The sequence below is a fragment of the Herpailurus yagouaroundi genome, unplaced genomic scaffold (genome assembly GCF_014898765.1).
Source record: "Herpailurus yagouaroundi ecotype Mexico unplaced genomic scaffold, PumYag 164, whole genome shotgun sequence".
Taxonomy (NCBI): domain Eukaryota; kingdom Metazoa; phylum Chordata; class Mammalia; order Carnivora; family Felidae; genus Herpailurus; species Herpailurus yagouaroundi.
In genome coordinates this window covers 12,627,235-12,652,553 of record NW_024412405.1, presented here as the reverse complement: position 1 = coordinate 12,652,553, position 25,319 = coordinate 12,627,235, and the positions used below count along the sequence as shown (strand labels likewise).

Below are 25,319 nucleotides of genomic sequence, written 5' to 3'. Positions count from 1 at the left end.
AATTGTCTATGTCCTGTCACTCCCACTGCTATTTCCCTAGTTTAAACCATCCATGTCTGACATGTATTACTCAAACAGCCTCTTGATGTGCTCCCTGCCTCTGGTCTTGCCCCTTTAAACCACTTTCGCCACAGCCAGGGTGTCCACCACCCTGTTTAAAATCCTTCAAGGGGGGCGCCTGGGTGGCGCAGTTGGTTGGGCGTCCGACTTCAGCCAGGTCACGATCTCGCGGTCTGTGAGTTCGAGCCCCGCGTCAGGCTCTGGGCTGATGGCTCGGAGCCTGGAGCCTGTTTCCGATTCTGTGTCTCCCTCTCTCTGCCCCTCCCCCGTTCATGCTCTGTCTCTCTCTGTCCCAAAAATAAATAAATGTTGAAAAAAAAAAATTTTTAAATCCTTCAAGGACTCCCAAACAACCTTAGGATAACATTCACTTTTTTTTTTAATGTGATACACATACCACAAAATTGCTTTGAAGTATACAATTCAGTGGGGTGCCTGCGTGGCTCAGCTGGTTAACCAGCCAACTCTTGACTTCGGCTCAGGTTATGGTCTCACGGATCATGGGATCCTGCACTGACTTCACAGAGCCTGCTTGGGATTCTCTCTTTCCCTCTCTCTCTGCCCCTCCTCTACTTGCGCTCTCTTTCTCAAAAGTAAACTTAAAAAAAAAAAAGTGTATAATTCAGTGATGCTAATATATCCCCAGGGTTGTGCAACGATCATAACAATCTAATCTTCACCATTCCAAAAAGATACCCTGCACCCATTAGCAGACACTCTCCCTTCGCCAGGACCTGGTAACCACTAATCTAGTTTCTGTCCCTGTGGATTTGCCTATTCTGGACATTCCAAAAAAAAATGGAATCAAGCAATATGTGACCTTTTGTGTCTGGCTTCCTCCACTTAGCATGTTTTCAAGCTTCATCCATATGGAGGAGATATATCAGTACCTCACCTCTTTTTATAGCTAAATAATATTCCACTGTGTGAATATACATTTTGTTTATTCATCTGTTATGGACATTCGGGTTCTCTATTTTTGGGCAATTATTCATAATGCCACTATGAACATCCATTGTGATATCTAATTTTATGTATCAAATTGACTGGACCACCAGATGCCCAGATATTTAGCTAAATATTATGTCTGGGTATGTCTGTGAGAGTGTTTGGGGATAAAATTAGAATTTGAATCAGTGGACTCAAGAAAGCAGTTCACCCTCTCCAGTCTGGGTGTGCATCGTCCAATTCGTTGACAATCTGAATAAGACAAAAAGGCCAAAGAAGGAAGAATTTGGTCCTTCCTGCCTCATTTCTTAAGCTGGGACATCAATCTTCCTCTGCCCTTGGTGTTGCCGGTTCTCAGGCCTTCGGACTTGGACTGGATTATACCACTGGTGTTCCTGCATCTCCAGTCTACAAATGGTAAAATGTGAGACTTTTCAGCCTCCATAATTGTGGGGGACAATTCCTTATAATAAATCTCCTGTTGCTTCTGCTTCTCTGGAGAATCCTGAGTAATACATCCACATAAAAATTTTTGTGTGGACATATGTTCTCAATTCTCTTAGCTATATGCCTACAAGTGGAATAGCTGGGTCATAGAGTGACTCTATATTTAGCTTTTTGAAGACCTGACAACAAGGTCTTCAAACAAAAAAGTGCAAACACTTTTCCAAAGTGGCTGTGCCATTTTACATTCCCACCAGCAATGCATGAGGCTCAAATCTCTCTACATCCTCACCAACATGACAATAACAGAGAAGACTTATTGCCTGTCTTTATGTTACAGCCATCCTAGTGTGTGCAAAGTGGTATCTCACTGTGGTGTGGGTTTGTGTTTTGTTTTTTTTTTTTTTGGAAGTTTATTTTGAGAGAGATAGAAAGAGAACACAACAGGGGAGGGGCAGAGAGAGAGGTGACACAGGATCTGAAGTGGGCTCTGTGCTGACTAGCAGAGAGCCCGATGGAGGGCTCAGACTCATGAACAGTGAGATCATGATCTGAGCCAAAGTCAGAAACCCAACTGACTGAGCCACTCAAGTGCCCCTCACCATGGTTATGAATTACATTTCCCCGAACAGATTTCTACAGTTGAGCAGAGCCATTTGTATATTTCCTTTAAAGAAATGTTTGTGTAGATTCTTCGTTCATTTTTTAAGTTCTATTTTAATTAAGTTTAAGAGTTCTTTATACATCTAGATGCAAGTCCCTTATCAGATAAACAACTTACATATCTTTTCTCTTATTGGTGTATTACCTTTTCACTTTCTTCATTGTGTCCTTTAAAACACAAAAGTTTTGGGGCGCCTGGGTGGCGCAGTCGGTTAAGCGTCCGACTTCAGCCAGGTCACGATCTCGCGGTCCGTGAGTTCGAGCCCCGCGTCAGGCTCTGGGCTGATGGCTCAGAGCCTGGAGCTTGTTTCTGATTCTGTGTCTCCCTCTCTCTCTGCCCCTCCCCCGTTCATGCTCTGTCTCTCTCTGTCCCAAAAATAAATAAACGTTGAAAAAATAAATAAATAAAACACAAAAGTTTTCGTTTTCATAATGTTCAATTTATCTATTTTTTTTCTTTTGTTGCTTGTGCTTTTAGTGTCATATCTAAGAAATTAATGCCTAATCCAAAGTCATGAAGATTTATAACGTATGTTCTTTTTCAAAGAGTTTTATAGTTTTAGATCTTACATTTAAGTCTGTGATCAATCATAAGTTAGTTTTTACATATGGCATGACATTAGGACCCAACTTCATTCTTTTGCAACAGATATGCAGTTGTCCCAGCACTGTATGTTGAAAACACTGCTCTATCTCTGTTGAATGGTCTTGACACTCTTGTCGAAAATCAATGTACTATAAATGTATCAATTTATTTCTGGACTCTCAATTCTAGTCCATTGAAATATATGTCTATCCTATGCCAGAATCACTCTATTTTGATTACTGTAGCTCTATAGTAAGTTTTAAAAGCAGCAAGTGTAAGTCTTCCAACTTTGTTCTTTTTTCAAAATTATTTTCACTATTCTGGGTTCCTTGCATTTCCGTATGAATTTTAGGATCAGCTTATCAATACCCACAAAAAAGGATGCTAGAATTTTGACAGAAATTGTTTTAAATCTGTAGATAGATTTGTGAACTGGACATCTTAACAATATAAGTCTTCCAATCTATGAACACTGGATGTCCTTCCATTTATTTAGTATTCTTTTAACAATTTTTTTGGTAGACAAATCTTGCAATTTTTTTGTTAAATTCAGTTCCAAGTATTTTATTCTTTTTCATGCTATTGTAAAATGGAATTGCTTTCTTAATTTAATTTTTGGTTTATTCACTGCTAGTGTAGACAAACACAATTGATTTTTCTATATTAATCTTATGTCCTGAATCTTTGTTGAATTCCTAAGTTCACACATGCCTTAGACGGCCCTTTGTGTTGGGCTCCAACTTACCTCTTCAGAGCTCTCTCTTATCACCCTCATCTGGGACAATAGGCTTTGGTCATATTGACCAGCTTTTAGCTCCTGGATGATTCCATGCTTTTTCTTGCCTCCAGGCCTTTGCACACACTGTTCCCTAAGGTTAGAATAAAATATCTCCCTTTATCTGGCCCATTTCTTCTTATCATTCAGGTCTCAGCCTAGTCACTCCTTCTAGTCCAGAACAGGCATCTTTCCTATGTCATCACAGAACATCCCACATGTTTCTTTTCAGAATTCCTATCCCACTATGTTGGAACGGATTACCTGTTAATCTCCTGATCAGGGAAGGTCTGTGAAATCAAGCACCATATCTGTCCAATTTATAATTCTTTCCCAGCTTCTAGCCCAGTGGCTACTATGTAACAGTAGTCAATGTCTATTTATTACAGAACCTACCAAAAGCAACGTGTTATCTAGTCCAAGCTTCTACACCTTCCATTTACATGTTAATCCTGCCTTACCTATAATAAAATAGCTAGTAGATTTGATATTAAACATGTTTCCACAGATTAAAAAAAAAAGCCCAAGACAATTTATCTGTTTAAATGTTTATTTATTTTGAGACAGAGAGAACACCAAGCAGACTCCATCCTGTCAGCACAGAGCCCTACATACAGCTCGATCCCATGAACCATGAGACCATGAGACCATGACCTGAGCAAAAAATCAAGTCAGCTACTTAACTGACTGAGCCACCCAGGCACCCCAGCCCAAGACAATTTAATCCCGTGCCTTATAAAGATTTCTCAAAACAATTTAATCCCATGCCTTATAAGGATTTCTCAAGACAATTTAATCCTATGCCTTATAAGGATTTCTCACACTATCTTTATAAACTAAAATGGACTGAAAATATGACCTACTGATAGCTGCTCTGTAAATGTTTACTGAGAAAAAGGGAGAAGTGTCATCCCACAAAACACCTAAGCATTTGTCAATATGGCAAAACACGGAGGGAATGGGAAGGTCAAGAAGATAATGCAAAAGGGCAGAAGCCAATGTACATTTCCTCTTTTCCCCTCAAAAAAATTGTTGTATTCTCCTGTATCTTCTTTTATATTTTCTTTATCTCTCTTACAACCAAGTCTCTCAAAGATATCCTCTCTCCCTCCCTCACACACGCAAACACACACACACACACACACACACACACACACACACACACACCACTCACTCACTAATATAAATCTGTCTTCAGACTTCCTTCTTGCCCAGCACTCCTTCTCCTTGACTGACAAGATATGAAATACCCTGAGTTGACCAGCTTCTCAACTGACCACTACACAGTTTGCAAGCTCCAAGCAAACTTGGAAATCATCAGGTCTAAAACCCATGGCAGAATGGAAGGCCAACCTCAAAGGTAAAAAGTTACCAGTGAACATGTGGCATGCAGGCAAGACAGCTTCCATGGAGAGTTTTCAAGAGGATCTTCCCTGACCCTGTCTCCACTCCCACAGCTGCCAGAAAACCCTGGTTTTCTCTCCTTCGCCACACTGCTCTAATTTTCCACGTCTAAGTCTTTCCAGCCCATTCCTGTACCATTCAGTTGCCCATAGGTGTTTTCTAATTTTCCTATAATAAACATGAACTGCTCCTGTAATAAGAGAGGCAAAAGTTAGTTCTTTTTAAAAAGAACCAACAAATGATTCCCTAGGAGGTTATGACAAACCATCCTATAAGTCTAATTTGGAAGAATTAGAGTTTTTTGTTTTGTTTTGAGAGAGAGAGAGAGAGAAAGAGCATGTGAGTGAGGGAAAGAGGGGGATGGGGGGAGACAGAGAAAGAAAGAGAGAGAGAGAGAGTATCCTAAGCACGCTCAACGTTCAACATAGAGCCCAACACAGGGCTCGATCCCACAACCCTATGTTTACGACCTAAACCAACATCAAGAGTTGGACACTCAATCAACTGAGCCACCCACTTGCCCTAAGAATTTGCCTTTTTTATGTGATTTTTAAACCTAAAAATAAATATAACTTGGATAGAGTTTCAGTTCATTGACCCCTTACAGGCAAACTTCGAATGACCTCATGAGAAACAGAATAATTGTTTCATTTTTCTAATCTGTCATGTTCTATAGATCTCTGTGTCTGACAAGTTTTTAAATCACAAAGCATAAACTTATAACCATCTTATTAAGCACCATAAATAAAAAAAAAAAGCATTTGACTTGGCCCGCAGTGACTGATTTCCTTCCCATCCCCTCAGATTCCTTAAAGACGCAGAAAGAATGAGGTGCATTTGTCTGCATTCTCTCCCCCAAGCCTTCTCCAACAGGATATCTCCATCCGCTGCTTGCTTTTTGTTCACTGCTCGTAACAGGAAAACTCGCTTTCCTGCTTTCTCAATACCAAATGGGTTAGTTCTGGGGGGGGGGGGGGGGGGGGGGAACATCCCCTCAGAATCCACCCCAAGGCTACACAGAAGGCAAGAGAAACAAAAGCTGGTCCATTCTTTCCCCAAATATTCCATTGGCAGGCAGCCGAGGACCACGCCAGTTTGGTGGTTTAATATCCTGTCGCTTCCAGCAAAGCGGAAAAGATAGAAAAAATTATAAAATTGCCATCCCAGGATCCCAGAATTTGCTTTGCTGGTGTTAATATGTGTAGGGCATTCATCATGACACCACCTTTCACAGGAAAGGAAAAACAGCCACTGTCAGATAAGTTACACTGTTAAGAATAGGCCTATGGAAAGGTGCATGGCTTTGAATACAAGTGGTCCAGGAAAAATATCAACAGAAGGAATCACTCTTCATGTTAGAAGAATTTTAATTTTTTTTTAATGTTTATTTTACTGAAAGAGAGCAGAGTGTGAATGGGGGAGGGGCAGAGAGAAGGAGACACAGAATCTGAAGCAGCTCCAGGCTCTGAGCTGTCAGCACAGAGCCTGACACAGGGCTCGAACCCACGAACTATGAGATCACGACCTGAGCTGAAGTCCGATGCTTAACTGACTGAACCACCCAGATGCCCACATGTTAGAAGAATTTTAAAGAAAGGTTCAGTAAACAGGGAAAAATCAACATTAAGGTTTGTGCAATACGTCTGTCTAGGCAGAGTCGAGGTGGGAAAGAACAGAGACCAATAAAGGATGAAAAGCAAGCTAAGAGCACAGAAGATGACATAACCCTATTCGTGTCCTGTGAGCCAAAGACGACACTACTGGTGATGGTCCCACTCAGTCTGAGCCCCTACTCAGGCTGCAGGAAGCCCCTGACCAGCCTCAAAGTCCCCAGCAGGGCGATATGCACATTCCTACTAAACACTGGGACTGGGCCTCACTCGAGTGTGGGCACCCTGTGTCCAAACACCATCCTCCAACCCACAACTCCCCAGAGTCACAAGACTCTGTCTCAGTCATGCCCCTTTTCTTCAGGCACTAAGATGAGATCCCACCTGCTCCTGGTCTGTGCACGCATCGTTCCCACTGCCCAAACCAAGCACTTGGAGTAAAACCTCCCCAACTACCATCTCCACAACCTACAACATGCCTTCTCAAACTCCCCGCAGTGAAGGTGCCCTTCCTCCCCCAACCTATCTGGGACCAATACTCTTATAAAATGCAAAAGAATAATAGTAACTACTAAGTGAAATTTAAAAAAAGGAAAAAAAAAAAAAGATACACAAAATAAAAGTCCCAATTTTTTATTAGATTGAATAGACTTAAAGTTGGCCTGTCAAATTGTTAAAGTTTCTACACCCTTATTCTCCTCTGTATATAGTTCATCACAGTTCAGCTATAAACGATTCACAGGCAAATCCCTGTCTGTGGGTATCACATTGAGCTGCACTACCTTACAGTAAGAAACGGAGGTTCAACACCTTCACGTTTTTGCTTCCTACTGTGTTTCTCTATTCTGAAGCCCCCCACTGAGACCTGCAGATCTTCTTCCATTTAGAGTAAATTCTCCTTGTATCCTCCTCCTTTTTCTTTTATCATATGCCTTCACCAATGGGCTTCCTTCTGACCTTCAAAATCTCTTGGTCAAGGCTGGAAATAAAGACATGGGAATGAGTCACGGAAATAGAAGTAGCAGATAAACTCTCTGGAAAGTAGAAGGAAGAAAACAACAGGTACTCATTCTCCTAAGGGATGGCTACAGTGGGGATCTGAATGGGAAAACAGTAACAGAGAGATGTGAAAAAAAATTAGTATTATCATTCACCATATTGACTAATAACCAGGTAACATAACAGTATTTGGATATCAGAGGAAGATGGGATTTCAAAGAAAAGAGATCTATGGCCATAGGAAGGAAAGAAATGCAAGAAGAGGAAAACTGAGAACGCTTTTCCATCTATAATTTATCAATCCATGCAGTGACTTAGCTTGTAGTTAGAAATGTTAGAGAAGCTCACCTCCAAAACTGAATTGGGGCCCTCTTGTAGAAAGCAGCCACATTTTCTCTTACCTAAAACAAGTAAACTTTAGAACTCTGCACAAAAAGAGTGGTAAAATTAATTACCTGACTATCTTGACTCTAAATAATTATGATCCTACCATTTTTAAAGGCTTCTTTAATTTTTCCCTGAAAAGGGGAGACAGGAAAGTTCGTTCCAAAAAACTGATAGGAAGTCAGAATGTCAGGCTTGCAGACCATAGCAGAGAAGGCAGCTGGTTGGGGCCCCACGGTTAAACACACACTGATCATGACAGAGTATTTTAAAGAGGACTAGCTAGATAGATGGTTTTTAAAGCTGTCTGCTCTACCCTAAACACTCTAAAAAAATGAAGGCCACTAACAGCTCACTGCTAATCTTTTTCTCTGGTGGTAGTTTATAATGCGAGATGAGATTCTCATCTGTCTGCAATGGTTTATCTGAAAGCAGGAGACCAGATAAATTTACACTCCCCTCAAGGCCCAAGTAAAAAGGAGGGTGTTCTCAGATTTCTGCATCACCACTTTCCTGGTCTCCCAGGGCTGAAACCTAAAGCTATATTTAATACCTCCAGCTTCTCAATCTCACCCAGCCAGGGAACACTAAGCTCACCTTAGTGTGGGGCAGAAGATTATTGGTAAATATTTATTGAATAAATAAATAACCTAATCTAATCAGGTCCAAATACCCACCCAGTTTATCCCAAAATACTTCTTTTACACATCACCTTTTTACTTTATGCCCTCCTCATTACTTCCTGTCTAAATTATGGCAAAAGTCTCCTAATATCTAAGACCACAGCACTCTGCTCCCATGCCCATCCATGTCCCAGCCTCTACGCTCCAACCACACAGTCACCATATTCCTGCAGCAAAACTCTAATCAGGGCATCTTCCAGGTCAAAAACCCAAAACAAAGAATAAAGTCAATACTCCACGACCTGGCCCTTGTCCACCTTCTCCACACCGTCCCACGTAACCCAGATCCATATATCCCTAACTCTCTCTACACTTCACCAGTCTTAACTACTCACTGCTCCCCAGGTACAGCCCATGATTTCCTCTCCAGGAGCCTTCACCTGTGCAGGACCCTCTATCTACAACAATTCAAGTCTACTTTCAGCTCAAAATGCCATCTCCTTCATTAAGCTTTTTCTGATTCCCTAGACTAGGAGTACTCGCCTTCCTGAGGACTCTTTAAGGCTTTACTTATAACTCTCCAATGATACAATCTTCTATTTAAATGTGCATAAAGCTTATTTTGCAATCTTCTCTCCCCTATTAGTGTGTCAACACCTTAGGATAGGATCTGCCTTACTCATCCTGGTTCTGCAAATCACTGAGGACAGTGGTTGGCACATGTAAGGACTCAACAAACGTGCTCAACTAATTTGGTGCATATGTGAGATTAAAAATCTATCTATTCAGATATACGTGGAAACACAGATGTGGAAGCATCTACAATATACCTGTGCATCATATTTATCTGTCAATCAAATACTTGCTCATTTCTTTTCCCAGGGTATTATCAACATGATCCACACATATCCTTAATGGCAGGAAGCAAAGTAATTAATTAAGATAAAACCAAACAAAAACCAACCCTAAACCAAATGCATGCACCTTCATATAAGAACCATTTTTAGTACTTTATGAACAGATGTTTCTCTGCACTTGAAATAGTGACCGGTACCTTACTATTTATGCTATCATTAGCCTAACTGCAATGAGCAGGATGTCACCTTGCTTCCAAAAACCCCCATGTTAAGTACTCAGTATCTTTTACAATCAGTAAAAACCCAGGTAACAGCGCCATGCAAATCTGTGTTCCATGGAGCCTAAAGATCCTAACGATTTTGCATAAAAAACTTAATTTTCTTTTCATGCACAGTTCTTAAAATCAACTCAGATTATTTTTAATCTGGAGCTTCACAAAAATTAGTTTCATTTTCAGTTCTGAAGAAAAGAGAGGCTTTACAGTTCTTGCACTATCAACTAGATAGTTGAAAACAAACTACTGTAATATACTACCATATTATTTAATATAAGTTTAAAATACTAATATGATACTGTTATTAAACTTCACACTATTTGTGGGGTTAAGTAAGGACATAATCAAGATCCAAATCCCTGCATGTTTGGGGTCTTTGCACCTAAGAGACACATTCTAGCTGCCCAAAGAAATTAATCTCATAAATGCCCTATTTTCCCTAGTTAGCCTCAAAGTAAATCACATATATATAGCTAAAAAAATCTTAATTTTAGGACTCTCTGTAAGGTTAACAGCTGCATTACCAGAAAAACAAAAAGCCTTCCCTCCCACCTCTCTAGCCCACTCCTTTGAGCCCTAACCCACGATTCCCACTGCACCATTATCACTGATGTGAGTTTCCTCCACCCTCACCCAACAGCTTCATGAGGAAACAGTCTACCACCACGCTGCCACGAGCATGTACATCAAGCTTCAAGTTTCCTGGGTGTCACGGAAGCAGAGTAACAGATGTGGAGGTCCTGGTATATTTCTACTTCCCTAAAAGCTGACTTGAGTCTCAGACCTTCCTGCAAATTTGATCTGCACTAGTCACAGCCTTCCTTCTTCCTTGCAGAAAGCCAGAGAGCCAAGAGGCAGAGGACTCCCAAAGGGGAACACCAACCCCAAAGCTCCCCGGGTCTCATCTATGCTCCTCCTTCCCTCTAACACCCTTCTTGAAGACAAGGTCTGTGTCTTAATCAAATGTTTATCCTTCAGTGTTTGTTGAGTAAATGAACGACAGGTAATAACTGGGGATCTACTGAACACTGAAGCGTAAGAACTTAAAAAACTGTAATAACACTGCATTTTTGTCTGCTAATGTCATCATTAAAAACTCAAAAATGACTCAAGATCTGCTAAGATCCTCACTGAAAGATAAACAAGCGGACAGTGAATCCTCAGGAGGTTCTAGGGCAAGATGCCCTAGCCTGATAATATGGAAGATGACAGGGAAGCCTGGAACAGAAAAGACTGGGCTCCATCAGGCCTCTGCCCCTCCCTTCTCAAAGGTCCCTGCGGATGGAAATGAGCTCCAGGCTGCACCAGGCCAGGCTCCAAACCTCAAGATCTGGTCAGAAAGAATCAGCTTAAATCTATTCTGGGCTGGTTAGTGCCTCCCCTACCGTACAGGTGACACAATGCAGGCCCTAGGCCAGGATACAAAGTTGTAAGTGTCACAGGCAGAACCCAGTTCTCCTGACAAGTAGTATACTGCTCACTGGAATATGCTGGGATATTATGGAGTAGGGCTGGTTTGGGACTTATTTCCCAGAATGGAGGATGTCCAAAACACCAAGACTCCATACTGTCAACAACAGAAATTGGGCTTCTTTATGACAATTTCTAACAAATGAAGCCACGGGAAAAGACAGCTGCGATTCTCTCAAATTCTAGAAGCTATTCTGAAATTCCTTTCCTCAAATGGAGCTCTCTATAATGTCTACCAAAGGAGCCTATCCTCACCACCCAACCTGTGGGGTATCCAGAGCCCATAATCTTCACTCCTCCTTTCCAGCTTCGAAACTCCAGACCATGATATGTGATTTATAAAAAGTGACTGTCCCCAGTTCAAGAAACCATAATCTTCTACTGATCATCCCTCTTCTCCCTCACCTCCTCTTACACAGTACAGAAATCTCAACACCAATGTGTTTACTAAAGTTTGCCTGGATATATTAACTCTTCCAGGAGAAACTAACGCTGTGTCACCAATCTTTGCCTCTCTCAGTTTTGAGCGGTTTTTTTATGTTCCATTAAAAACTTGATGTGTTAATTGGTTTTTCAAAAAATTACCTCCAGATAAGACAGTAAGGCACACGCATTCTTCTGTTCGGAAAAAAAAAAAAAAAAAGAATCCTATAACAGTAGTTATTACTAATCTTCTAGAAAAAAAATAGCATTCTCTGAGTTTTTCTTCAAAGAATAAAGAAAAGCAAAATGGCTAAATGAATATATTAAAAGCCAGAGGAAAAAAACTGTAACCTACAAGATTAAATATTCTGCAAATTCTAGCTAGTATAATAGTTTATAAACGAGTCTAACATACTATAAATATTATGGCACCTCTGCTCTCACCATAGGAACTCTGCTTTCTACTTAAGAAAACAGCAATATGTTAGAATGACAGATTAAATAAATTCACTGAACAATTTTAAAAATGCAACTTTTCCTGTAATAATACAACTTGAACCAAAATGCCATTTATAGCTGAATATTTATTTTAGCCAAGGCAAAGCAGCCTGAAAGGTAAAATGACCTACATTAACAGACTTTATTCTACAGTAAAGAATTTTAGGTTAATAGGCCCAGGAAAGTCTTTTTCTCAAGCCAAATAAGATTTGAACCAAAGTACACATAAAACCATGATTTTCTATCCCTTAAATAACATTACTTGACTACTAAATTAATTCTTCATTCCTCAATAAGTTTCTATTGAGACCTTTTTTAGATTAATCTTGTAATTCTTGCCTTTTAATTCCTTCTCTCTTTCTTCCTAACTCCTTAACAGAAATGTAGAACTCCTTTCTTGGCTTGTAGAAAAATGAATGTCAATTTCACCTACCAACTGGCCTGAGACTGATGAAATATACAAGCAGAAGATCCATGGTGCAAATGGATGTATCATAGTCTGATATAATCTGATTATCATGGTCTGTAAAGATATTCAATGAAATGCAAGTGTAAACAGAGTAAACTCAATTATTTCCTGTGATCAGTGGAAAGTACACTGGACCCAGAGTCAGTAAACTCAATTTTGTTCTTGTCTATAATACTAACTAGCTGTATGAGCACAGACTAATCGCTTAACCATGATAGATCTTAATCTTCTTCATCTGTAAAATTAGGAAACTGGACCAGATGACCTCAAAGACAACTTTCACCTCCAAAACAATATGATTTCATTTCCATGTCACAAATTTCTCCCAACCCAGAGAATTCATGGTACTTTCCTGAAAGGTGTTTAATGATTCAAGTTAACAATTTAAAAGTTCTAACATACTCAGGGCACCTGGCTGGCTCAGTCAGAATATGCAACTCTTGATCTTGGGGCCATGAGTTCAAGCCCCACGTGGGGCATAGAGATTACTTTTAAAAAATTTAAATTTAAAAAAAGTTTTCAGGGGCGCCTGGATGGCTCACTTGGTTGAGAGTCCAACTTCAGCTCAGGTCATGATCTCACGGTTCATGGTTCAAGCCCTGCATCAGGCTCTGTGCTGACAGCTCAGAGCCTGGAGCCTGCTTCAGATTCTGTCTCCCATTCCCTCTGCCCCTCCCCCACTCATGCTCCCTCCCTCTCTCTCTCTCTCTCAAAAATAAATAAACATTAAAAAAAAAAAAGTTTCCAAGAAACTCAAATTATATCATTTAGACAATCCCTGCCATGGAAAAACTGCTAAATATTAGTCAGATGACCTTAAGTGAGTCATTTGATTTCTCCTGTCTTCAGTTTCCTCATCAAAAAACAGAAGTAAAGTAACTATCCCTGTCTGACTGGATTTTCCGAAGGCTCAAGCAAGACAGTTTTTTGAAAGAATTTTATAAAACTGTCGAATGCAAAGTTTCACTATTTCACATGGGCCTTCTTCTATGAGCATTTAATGTAGGATCTTAAACTGATTGACAGGTTTTTTTGCTACCAAGATGCAAGTGTCTGTCTCACTTCAGAAGCACATTTTACATCAAGATACACACTTGTTTAAGCACTAAGATATACACGTGCAATTTTCAGAGAGTCCTAATTTTATATGCAACACCAAAATTTTCCTCCTATGTTGTGTTTTGTATTCCTTAATAGATTATTACTATCCATTTGTGAAAGTAATGCAATTAGGAAACAGAATATATAAAGAACAAACTATATGCCTACTTTTCATGTATTTCCTTCCAACATTTTTCTTAAACACAGGCTATTTCTTACACAGTTGTGATCATACATATTTCCGTATTTTGCTTCTTTTTCCCCAACATTGTAATTTTTCCATGTTATAAATTCTCCCTAAATGGCACTTTTAAGGGTCATATGATAGTCTTACAGGTTGCTCTCATAAGTAATAAAAGCTTGTACTTACTGGGTATTTACTGTGTGCCAAACCCTACTCTAAGCACTTTACATGCACGTGCTCACTTAATCATCACAAAGATCTACAAGACAAGTGCCGTCATAGTGTCCATTCTCAGGGTAAAGAGCCTTCTCAGCAGAGCTTGGGTTTCGAATGTCCAGAGCCCAAGTTCTTATCTGTTATATTCCACTGCATCCCTAGAAAGAACAATCCCCCATCAACATCATCTTGGTTATACTACCAACCTTTTCTATGTTCTAGAATTCAGGAACTAAACATCTGATATTTAACTTATTCCTGAAACAAAAGAGCATGGTTTATCATAGCATCTGTAAGGTCATAAACCTTTCTCATGGACAAAATACTACCTCTACTTTTTTCAGTGAATCATTCTGTATAGACTGCTTATAATCTCTTTTTTAACTTAGTACAGTAAACATCTTTCCACAGAACATTACTATAGCCACACGACAGAACATGTATTTTCTGTCAAGACGAAATGTGTGAAAATAGAGCATGTGAATCTCAAACTAAGAACATACAAGTTTCAGAATAAACTTGAGAATAAAGTGGTCAGTGGAAACCATAGGTAGTTTGTGGACATCAGCTTCCAGATTAACTCTCAGTGAATCTAGCTAACATTCAATAAATGTTAATCTATAATAAATAAATGGCCATGTCTCTAACACAAGCACTGGCCCAGCCTGCCTCCCAAAGTAGACACACCCAAGTACTATCTTCATGGTATTTATCCCTGCCAAATTCAAAGAAAGGAGGTGGGGAGATTCAAACACACCATTTGGCATTAGAGTTCTGATCAGATAGTATGTTTCCTTGCTATCAATTCACTGATAAGCACTCAAGGAGTCTGTTAGAGAAAAAGTGCCAGAGATGTAAAAGAAACAGAAACAACTTCACCATCCACGTACTTCTGCATGGTTTGCAAGACTCAGATTCAACTGAATGGAAGGCACTTCCAGTGGTTTTTATTGGTTGTATTTTTGTTTTATTTTGTTTTGTTTTCAGATCAGTTAGCTAATAAATAGCTAATACAAGAATTAGATCAGTGTGTTATTTTATACACTGAAGCTCTAAAGAGTTGGTGAAGACAAATGGTCCTAAAAAAGAAAATTAATCTTATTTGTACCAAAATGTGTGGCTGCTTTCAAAAACTATGCAGAGATCATGCAGATTTACTGACAACCTGACCAGTTTTTTTCTAAACTAAAACAAACACAGGGCCACTCCAAAGTGACATTCTTACGTGCGAGAAGATAACCAAATCTGTCAGGTGGCAATGAAAAATTAATGACATAACGGAACTGAGCATTAGGAAAATTAATCTGGCAGAGGGAGATGGGCTAGAATGAAGTAAATAGAAATGGGTACAGGGGAGTGAGATTAAGGGCAAGGGGGAATCAAAAAAAAAAAAAAGATGAAAAACTGAAAGCATAAGATGTAGTCTTCAGGATTCATTTATTCACACGTAAAATATTGGTCGAAGCCCCGCTATCTGCCAGGCCCTGGAGAAACTGTGGTCAACAAACAGTTCAGTGAGGGAAACAGACATTAAACAAATGTACACACAAATAAATATCTAAATTGTGCTAAGCGGAACAGAGGAAAAGAACAGGCAAGGCCTGTTCGGGTTTGGGTGGGTAGGCAAGGCCTCTGTGAGGCAAGGGCATGTAAGTACAGTTCCAGAAACCTAGGGGAGTGGCCTGGCAGATGAGGAAAGAGGCAAGAGGTGATTATTATCCCAGGCAGAGGTAAGCACTCCTGCCAAGGTCCTGGGGTATGAGAGAGCCTGGCATCCGGAGAACGTTAAAGCCGAGCCAGTGAGCAACGGCAGAGTGGTGCCTGACAAGGAGAGCACCTTACAGTCCAAGCTCCTATTCCAAGGGCAGTGGGAAGCACTGTTGTGTTAAGGATTCAGAATTAAAGCCTTAAGGATAGAGGAAGAAAGGCAGCAAGGAGACCAGATAGGAGGGACTATGGCGGGGACCAAGGGAAGGGCAGGAGACAGAGGGAAGGGGACGATAGGTCACAGCAGTCAGGAGTGCAGCCCACCAAAGATCTTAGCTTTCCTTCCAGGCACATAGATAAGAATGGACTTCCCAGCTCTTGGAGCTAGGTGTGGCCAATGGACCGGAAGCAAAAGTGTGTGGAAGAGTAAGAGTCTATGAGGGAGTCCCCACACTCTTTCCCCCCAACAAGGACACACCATATTCAAGATGGTGGCTGTCCCCAACCCAGGTCCCAGGATGTGGATAACATGGCCCCAGCCATCCTCAACAGACAGGCAGCACTGGGAGGGAAAAAAAACCCTTCTGAGCCACTAAGGTTTGAGAGTCATTCGCCCACACAGAAGCAGAAATAGGACATAATGGATGCAGTGATGACGGAAAGAGGAAGGCAAAAGGAGATGAAAAGAAGAGATAAAGGAGGAATGAGAGATTTCAAAGTCGGTGGCCATGACAATAATGCCTATTGCTAAGGAAAAGAACGCAAAGAGGATGGCTGGTTTGGGATGAAAAGTGGCATTATGTTTCACAGATGCTGAACATAAGGGACTGGTAGGACAGCCAAGTACACATGTCAGACAGGTCCAAGTACACATGGACAAGCAGGTCTAAGCTGGGGAAACTGAGATAAAGATTCAGAAGTCCAAGTGAAGGTGGAGAGCTCCCTTCAGAGTAAAGAGCAGAGATTAAATGCCATGAGCCAATGGTGGAGAAGGGACCCGTCAGGAATGCCCCCAGGTGTCTGGGTAGCAAGGGGACAGAGTGAAGACTGGAGCATGGAAGAGAACCAGAGAAGGGGAAGGAGGGGGGCTGAACGGCATCAAATGCTGCAGACCAACAAGTTGAGAGGCCACCCCACACCAAGGAGAAGTCAGACTTCAAGGGCGCAATCCAAGGTTACACCATGCTTAGTAGCAAAGAGGTACTAGAACCCAAACAGCCAGGCCCAAGCCCCTGAACTTAAACACAAGCCTCCCTGCCTTCCAGTGACGCAATGGAAAAATTTTCTCAACAATATTCTTCTAAAACAAAACGTAATGCTATCATAAATATTCCACATTCCACAACTTATTTAGATTACTGTCAAGATCTTTCGATAGTTTGCAGTTGGTCGGTATTTTACATTTTCTGCCCTGAGCAGTCAGCAATGTGACTTCAGACACTGAACTTAAATGCACATTTCAGGTTGATCCTCAGGAGAAATTCCCACAGTTATAAGTATTGGACCAAAAAAAGGGAGTGTGTTAAAGTTTTTGATATGAAGCCCAAATGCAAAAAGATTACACCATTCATCATGTCATAAAATCCAGGAGGCACAATTCTCACTAAATGCTATGCAAATGAGAGTCCCTGGAGTTGGGGACAGGGTAGTCCTGCAAACAGGAGTTCACCCATCCTTGCAAATGTCTTTTCTATCTTGGCAAATTTGCAAATTTATCAGGCAAAAATGGCATCTTGTTTTGATTAATGTTTCTCTAGTTATTAGCAAGGTTGAACATTTTTGTCTGCTCCTTATTGGCTAATTATACTCCTTTCTTTGAGAAATTGCGTATTAATGTCCTTTCCTATTTTTCTACTGGAGTGTTTTTCTTTTTGTAATTGATTTACAAGAACTCTCAATATATTTTTAAAAACGTAATACTATTAGATATGGATATAGATAAATAAAGTGTTTAGTGTTTCTAAGCTTATGACTTTTTATTTTGTTTTGTTTTATTTATTTGGGGAGGTGGGCAGAGAGAGGGAATCTTAAGCAGACTCCACACTCAGTGCAGAGCCCAACCCGGGGCTTGATCCCACGACCCTGGATGATGGCCTGAATGAAAATCAAGAGTGGGATACTCAACTGACTGAGCCACCCAGGCACTCCTTTAAAAAAAATTTCTTTTTCATTTTATTTTAGGGAGAGAGAGAGAGAGAGAGAGAGCGCAAAACTTTTATTTTCTTTATATTTTGGGCGTCTCTATATGGACAGCATGGATTTTTCTTAGAAAGAGAAAGAGTGAGAGCAGGAGAGAGAGACAGAGGGAAGTGAGAGAGAATCCTAAGCAGGCTCCACATTCAGTGCAGAGCCTGACATGGGGCTCGATCCCGTGACCCTGGGATCATGACCTGAGCTGAAATCAAGTCGGAGGCAGCTTACTGACTTTTAAATTTATAGTACTTGTTGCACATAGAACAGAGGTTTGAGAGTTCACATGGGAAGCAATAGGCAGAGTGGTTAGGAACACATGGTTTGAAGCCACAGTGCCCAGGTTCAAGACCCAGGCCCTCCACTTACAGCCGGGTCACCTTGTGACTCACCCTCCCACATGTAAAGCTCTAACATATATCCTAGGACATAGTAAGTGCTCAATAAATGCTGGATGCGGATATATTTAGTCAAGATAACATGACCTTACTTCTTACTTTATTAACATAACATGACCTTACTTCTGTTAAACATATTAAGTGATTTAAATACCTTATTTGATCTTTATTTTAAAAACTAAGATAACTCTCAGATGAGCAAACTGAGGCTTAGGTGAAGTAACTTACTCCAAGGCCTCAGCTCACCAGTGAGTGGCAAAGCCACAGCTCACTTCATAAACGCAGACAAAACTGGTTTTTCCCTTTACTTTAATGCTTTAAAAATCCCTCTCCACCCTTACGTGATTATTCATCGATGTTTTATGCTGCTTCTTTTATTTATTTCACATGCAACTCTTATATTTAGTTATAATTTATTTTAGTATAAAAGGGAGGGCCCCAACACTGTTTCTTTGCAACACCATTTACTGAATGGAGCGCACTCACCACATTTGACTACTCCTCCCATGATACCCTAAATGATTACACACACTGAGTCCTATTTCTGGGTTTTCTCTTCATGCCACAGACCTTTCTCCCTGTCCTTGGGCATGACATAAAACCATCACATTATTTACCCCCAAGGTGACACTTAGGAAAAGATGTCTCTAAGAAGCATATATTCAGGGACGCCTGGGTGGCACGGTCGGTTGAGCGTCCTACTTTTGATTTCAGCTCAGGTCATGATCTCACAGTTTGTGAGTTCGAGCCCTGCACTGGGCTCTGCACTAACAGTGCGGAGCCTGCTTGGGATTCTCTGTCTTCTTCTCTGTCTACCTTTCCCCTGCTCACCTTCTCACTCTCCCTCAAAAATAAATAAATTAAAATAAAATAAACCTAAATAGGTTTCAAAGAGACAAGGGAAAAAATGTATATATATTTTGTGATGTACTCTCAGCCAATCATTGAAATTGTTCTCCAAATTAGCAAACGTACCTCTCAAAATTTCTCCCCCTTCCTCCTAAAACTAGTCGCTCTTTGTCTAAGCTGCTGCTTGCTCCTTCTTGGCCTAGCCGGGCATTCCAAACATTTGTTCAATCTCTCATTCTTTTCTAGGAAAAAAGTCCCCCTTATCTCTGCCTCTTCCAGGTCCTGTTTAGTTCCTCAGAACACTTTGCCACTGGTGCCACGTGCACCAGTTCTGCCATCTCATCTTCCTCTATGCGCTGAACCAACCATTTGACCTTTTATTTTTTTATTTTTTATTTTTTTTAATTTTTTTTTTTCAACGTTTATTTATTTTTGGGACAGAGAGAGACAGAGCATGAACGGGGGAGGGGCAGAGAGAGAGGGAGACACAGAATCGGAAACAGGCTCCAGGCTCTGAGCCATCAGCCCAGAGCCCGACGCGGGGCTTGAACTCACGGACCGCGAGATCGTGACCTGGCTGAAGTCGGACGCTCAACCGACTGCGCCACCCAGGCGCCCCACCATTTGACCTTTTAAATGTGCTCCCTTGTACTGTGATCCACCTTTCTGTAGACTACTGACCTGTCCACCTGTTTAGATCATAAACCCTCAGGGCGAAGGCTCGCTCTAACACAGCAGCGTATCTCCACCAGTCAGTAAACAGTCCTAGCACAGAGAAGGCCCTCAATCCACGTGGAGAAAGTTTTACAATTCCTTCCCTCCCTTTTCAAACTCAAGGCATTACTAATGCCCTCCTGTCTCCTAATATTCAAATGGACTAGAAACCAACGAAATAGAACCTGTTGTTGATTATCTACTTAGAGATGGGCCTCCACCCTACTTCCTGTGTTTGGGGACATTTCTGTTTATTAGGACTCCACCAGAGGGTGGAGAAAGACAGTGAGGTGATGCTCAGGCCAGTTCAGTTGCCGATTTACTAACATATCTGATTTGAAATTACAGCCAAAATGAGGTTTTACCTTACCCGAGGATTTCAAAGAACACCACCACTCGGGTCTCACGTTACCTCAGATAATACTGGAACCTTGAGCTGACTGACCTAAGAGGGTGAGGAAGGCCTCAAGCACATATTCCAGGAGAGAATCAGCCCACACCTTCTGTCCATCCCCTGCCAGTAACACAAAGGAAAATTTAGTGACCTGACTCGGTTTCATTTCATTTCATACTGCTGGATGAAGGGCATGGAATAGTATCACTGGCAGGGGCTTGACATGGAAGGAGAGTTTGAAGCTGAACATACAGAGATAAGATCAATAAGGAAGTTGGCAGCCAGGTAACCCAGGCAGGCATCAATACCCAAGTTCATATACCTGGTAAACCCACACAAAGGCCCATGTCACAATATTTACACAAATCTTTCAGAGAAAGGATATTTTTAGGCCTTGGGTGATACAGTCTGTTAGATCTAGGCCATTATGATGCTATCTTTAATAAATCTGAAAGACTCAAGCAAGGTAAAATGCTTTCAGGAGCTCCAAAAGCAATCACAACTCAGCCTGTCTCGGGGAAGGTTTTCTTCTGAGCTTGCATATATTTTGAATGTACTGCCCTGCCCTCCCAACTATTCTAAATCATGGAAAACTAATTCTGGAATTGTGAGAACTCTTCCTTCATTAGCCAAACTCATAAATTACTTTTCCCACAACCAAGACGATTACTAGCAATACATCTACTAATCATAAAAAGCAACTTAGAATTCAAGCCTGTTGATAAGGAAAGAGCCTCTAGGAACAACCTAGTATAGCACCTCATTTAATATAATGGAGCCCTAAAGTTCAGATAAGTTACACAACAGCACAGCGTGACTTAAGTGATTGGTCAAATATATGCCAGGCATTGTCAAAGAGCTTTCTCTATATTACTCATTTAATCCTCCTAACCAACCCTAAAAAAATAAGTACGGTTATTATCTCTACTCCACAGATAAGGAAACTGAGGCACAGCAAGTTTAAGTTATATGCCTAAGACTGCCCAGCTGGTAAGGGGCAGAGCTTGACTTACAAACCACATGCTCTGCCTCCAGAGCCCATGGTCTAAACTACTAAGCCTTTAGGATTAAAACCCAGGACTCCTAACCCCAGATAGGGTCCTCACTACCATAATTCTAAGCCTCATGAAAGAGAGAACCAGAGCAGCTGGCTGACTCAGTAGAGCATGTGACTCGTGATCTCAGGGTCATGAGTTCAAGCCCCACATTGGGTGTGGAACCTACCTTAAAAAAAAAAGAAAGAAAGAAAGAAAGAAAAACGAAAAAAGAAAGAGCTAACCACATTTGAAAAGGTCTGCAAACCTTATTTAAATCCTGATTAGAACAAACTACCTATCAAAGATGTTTTTTAAGCAATCTGGGAAACCTGAAGAGTATATCAACAATTACTGTTGATGGCACTATGTTGATGGCATGATGGCATTATACTTCCATACAAAATATCCTTATTTTTAACAATACGTACTAGGAGTATGGGGAGAAAGGACAAGAGATCCGGAATTCACAAACATACACACATACACAAAATAAAAAATGGACAGTTGAAGCAAAGTTAGGTAAAATCTTGATAATTATTGAATCTGTGTGGTAGACTATGAGGGTTCATTATACTATTCTCTCCACTTTTTTGTATGCTTATTTTCAAGCTCTTTGAATTAGTACAAAATCATTTTTAAAGGCCCACAAACCTGAGCCTATGAAAAATGAAGCTATCAAACAATGAAAAACTTATGAGCACGTCTCACTTTCACATTTTAAAGCTTGTTTTTAAACAGCAGCCTTTAGTACCCACTAAACTATTAATTTTGTTGTTTCTGATCTCACTACCAGCCACTCACCAGTACTAGAAGCAAGGGAATAACTAGTTATATCCATATTCCCTTCATTTTTATCTTCATGAGGTCCCAATAGTTCATTTTTGCTTTTAATTCCCTTGCCCTTGGGGATGTGTCAAGTAAGAAATTGCTGAGGCTGAGGTCAGAGAGGTTTTTTCCTGCTTTCTCCTCTAGGGTTTTGATGGTTTCCTGTCTCATATTCAGGTCCTTTACCCATTTTGAGTTTATTTTTGTGAATGGTGTAAGAAAGTGGTCTAGTTTCATTCTTCTGCATGCTGCTGTCCAGTTCTCCTAGCACATTTTTAACTAATCTTACCCCACCTGCAAAATTGCTTTATTAGTCAGCTAGTTAAGAGTATTTATTGAGCATTTACTATGCTGTAGGCATTGTGTTAGCACTGACCCAAGTTGTCAAAGACAGAGCAATCCTCTGTCCCTCTCTCTCTGCCTCTCTCCCACTTGCACTTTCTCAAAAATAAATAAAACATTAAAAAAAAAAAAAAGAGGGGTGCCTGGGGGGCTGAACTGGTTGAATGTCCGACTTCGGCTCAGGTCATGATCTCACGGTTTGTGAGTTCAAGCCCCACATGGGGCTCGCTGCTGTCAGCACAGAGCTGGCTTCAGATCCTCTCTGTCCCGCTGTCTCTACTCCTCCCCAGCTTGTGCTTTCTCAAAAATAAAAACATTTAAAAAAAAAAAAAAAGGCAGAGCAGAGTAATACTTCCATCTAAGCATGGATCATTAGACTATGGGACTCCAAACCGTGGCTTGGTTGCTGTTCTGCCTCCTGCAAGGATTAGGGGCACCTCCTTATGTCCTCCTAGACCAAAGCCAGACCAGAACTTATGTGGCAGAAGCACCTACTGTGGCTTCCTGATGGACACTGGGGAGCATGAAGAAGAAGGTGGTAGCAGACTGCCTGGGAGGAGGTGAAAAGAGTGAGGTTAATGGGTTATTTTTAGGATCTATAAACTGTCTCCAATTCCTCCTTCTGCAATGCAGAACCACTGCAATGCACTTCCCATTCAGCTTGGGGGCCCCTCAAATGCCCCAGCGAGGACACCAGCTTTCCTGCAATTTGTATTTGTTTCATCATACAAGTGACCACCCACAGAGGACACTAAGAGTTGAGACACCAGCCAGGCATCTGACGGTCCGTGCCGGAGGGTGCCAGGGAAAACAGATGTACCAGTAAAGTGTCGTGAGGTACCACGGAAGTGTGTCAGACATGGGAATGGACACTACCAGGTCACTATCAGTAGGCCATCCTCCAGTGGGAAGGGCAGATACTCAAGGAATGTTGCACATCTACGTCTGTTGCAAGGTTGTGCCTATATTGGCACTTCTGTGCTCAACCTGATGGTCATTAAACTAGAACCTCCTCTTCAGTTCAAGTCTGCCAGAACTTTGGAAATCATGGCACAGTCATGTTTTACTTACTCTTCTTTTGCCTCAAATCCCTGCTGAGGGCAGTGGCTCCCGGTTCAAAGAACTAAATTTCACGTGAGAACAGAAAAGACGCCACAGATGTTGCAGGCTTTATCCTTAACACACATACAATGGCAAAAATCAAGAGGATGCAGGAAGTCCTCCTTAGACGAAAGGAAGAGAAGTCAGTTTGGGTTATGGAGGAGAAGCCAGGTTCTAGTCTATTCCCAACTCCTACTCTACTCTTACCACCCACTGATCAAGTGCAGTAGAAAAGCAAAATAAAATCCCTATTTTATTACGGATGGACTGGTTGGAGTTTGAGGAATCTGGGGTGATCTGGCAGAGCTGTCAACTGAGAGAAGAATCAAACTAAGCAAGCTGGACACGGAAATCAGCAAAGTTTCATCTCCAATCTCCACAAACGTCATTCATGTCATCCTGTGTCTGCCCAGGAAGGGCATCTATCTGCCACCAGAAAGATGCCCCAGCTCCTGTGTCAAGGGACCTCCACTCCACTGGACAATACCCCACACAGAGGGCCACAAAGCACAGACAATCACTTCCAAGGCCCATCTTCCCGCATCGTTCCAACAAACACGAGTCACCCGCCCACAAACAAGCCCCTTTCCAGAAAACAAATGCCAACGACGATGCAAGGAGCAGCTAAAAGTTTCCAGCTGCCCCAGAGAACATGCTGCCATCAAAAGTCGCTCCTCTCCCGAGCCATCTGAGTGATCTGGATGTACTGCGTTTCCAAATATAGCAGGACCAGCCCTGGCTGTGGAGAAGTCGATTTAAAACTTCATCATCCTACACCCAGAGGCCTATTCTTTAAAGATGTTCTGCTACAACCCGATTAATCTTGGACCTCATTGCTTCGCTTGCTTCAAATCCCCAAACTCCATAGTAATTTGCACCAGTGCTGAAATTACCAAGGGTTTCTATCACGCCCCCTAACCCTTCCGAAGAGGAGGCCAAACCTCAGGAAGCCGGCTTAAGGGGAGGGGGCGGAACCGCTTCCCTTCTGGAGCTCAGCCCCCCCAAAGGGTACGCAGGGCCACCTCTTACCCAGGGTTTTGGACTGAAAAAGGAAGCCCCCACCTCCACTCCCCTGCGTCCCTCCAGGCCACAGGTGTCAAGCCCCTCCTGAATACCGGAAGAGCAGGGGACTGCGGGAGAAACGGGGGCAAAGGAGAGTAAAGCCCCATTTGGCAGAAGGAGGTAAACTTCGGGGTGGGAGGGGACTAGTTGAGGGAGATGGCGATCTCACTCGCAGGAAATTCCCAGGAGGGAAGGGGCAGCAGTAGTGGGGAGAGGAACCCCGGACTCAGGGTGGGGATGTGGAAGTTGCTGCCCCTCCGGGACCTTCCCTTCTCCCCTGTGCAGCATCCACCACCTCTTAATCCTGCGGTCCTAGCTGAGTCGGGCAGCTCGGCCTGGGCCCGACCGACTTAGAGGAGCGTGGAGGAGGTGGCCGCCCGCCCGCCTCCCACCATCTGTGGTCCCGCACTCACCAGGAGCACCGAGCCGCGCACCACCTCCGACACGCTCTGCCGCAGCTCGGCCGCCGTGCCCGGCTTACTCAGCGCCCGGGTGAACTTCCGAGTCTCCGCCGAGGCAGAGAGCAGCGGCGGCTGCGACATCCTCGCCGCCTCTGCCGCCGCCGCGCCTGCTCCCGCGGTCCGGCCCGGCCGCGCCGCCGCCAGGTGCGCCTTGGGCGCCGGGCCTGGCCCCGGGGCAGGCAGGGGCGGAGAGGATGCCCCACCCGCCGCTGCTCTCTGCCTCGGCGGAGACTCGGAAGTTCACCCGGGC

General features: G+C 42.2%; 1 protein-coding gene across 5 annotated transcripts in view; it reads right to left on the bottom strand.

Moving 5' to 3' along the window:
- Positions 1–25,197, bottom strand: part of DOCK9 (dedicator of cytokinesis 9) — a 290,375-nt gene extending 265,178 nt beyond the window's left edge. For 4 of the 5 annotated variants that reach the window (XM_040487195.1, XM_040487189.1, XM_040487199.1 and 1 more), the window contains exon 1: positions 25,022–25,196. In XM_040487195.1, coding sequence (XP_040343129.1) covers positions 25,022–25,150 — 129 coding nt within the window. In that variant the 5' untranslated portion in view covers positions 25,151–25,196. Of the gene's footprint in view, positions 1–25,021 lie in introns of all 5 variants that reach the window. The other variant, XM_040487180.1, reaches the window with a different exon arrangement.
- Positions 25,198–25,319: the final 122 nt, after the last annotated feature.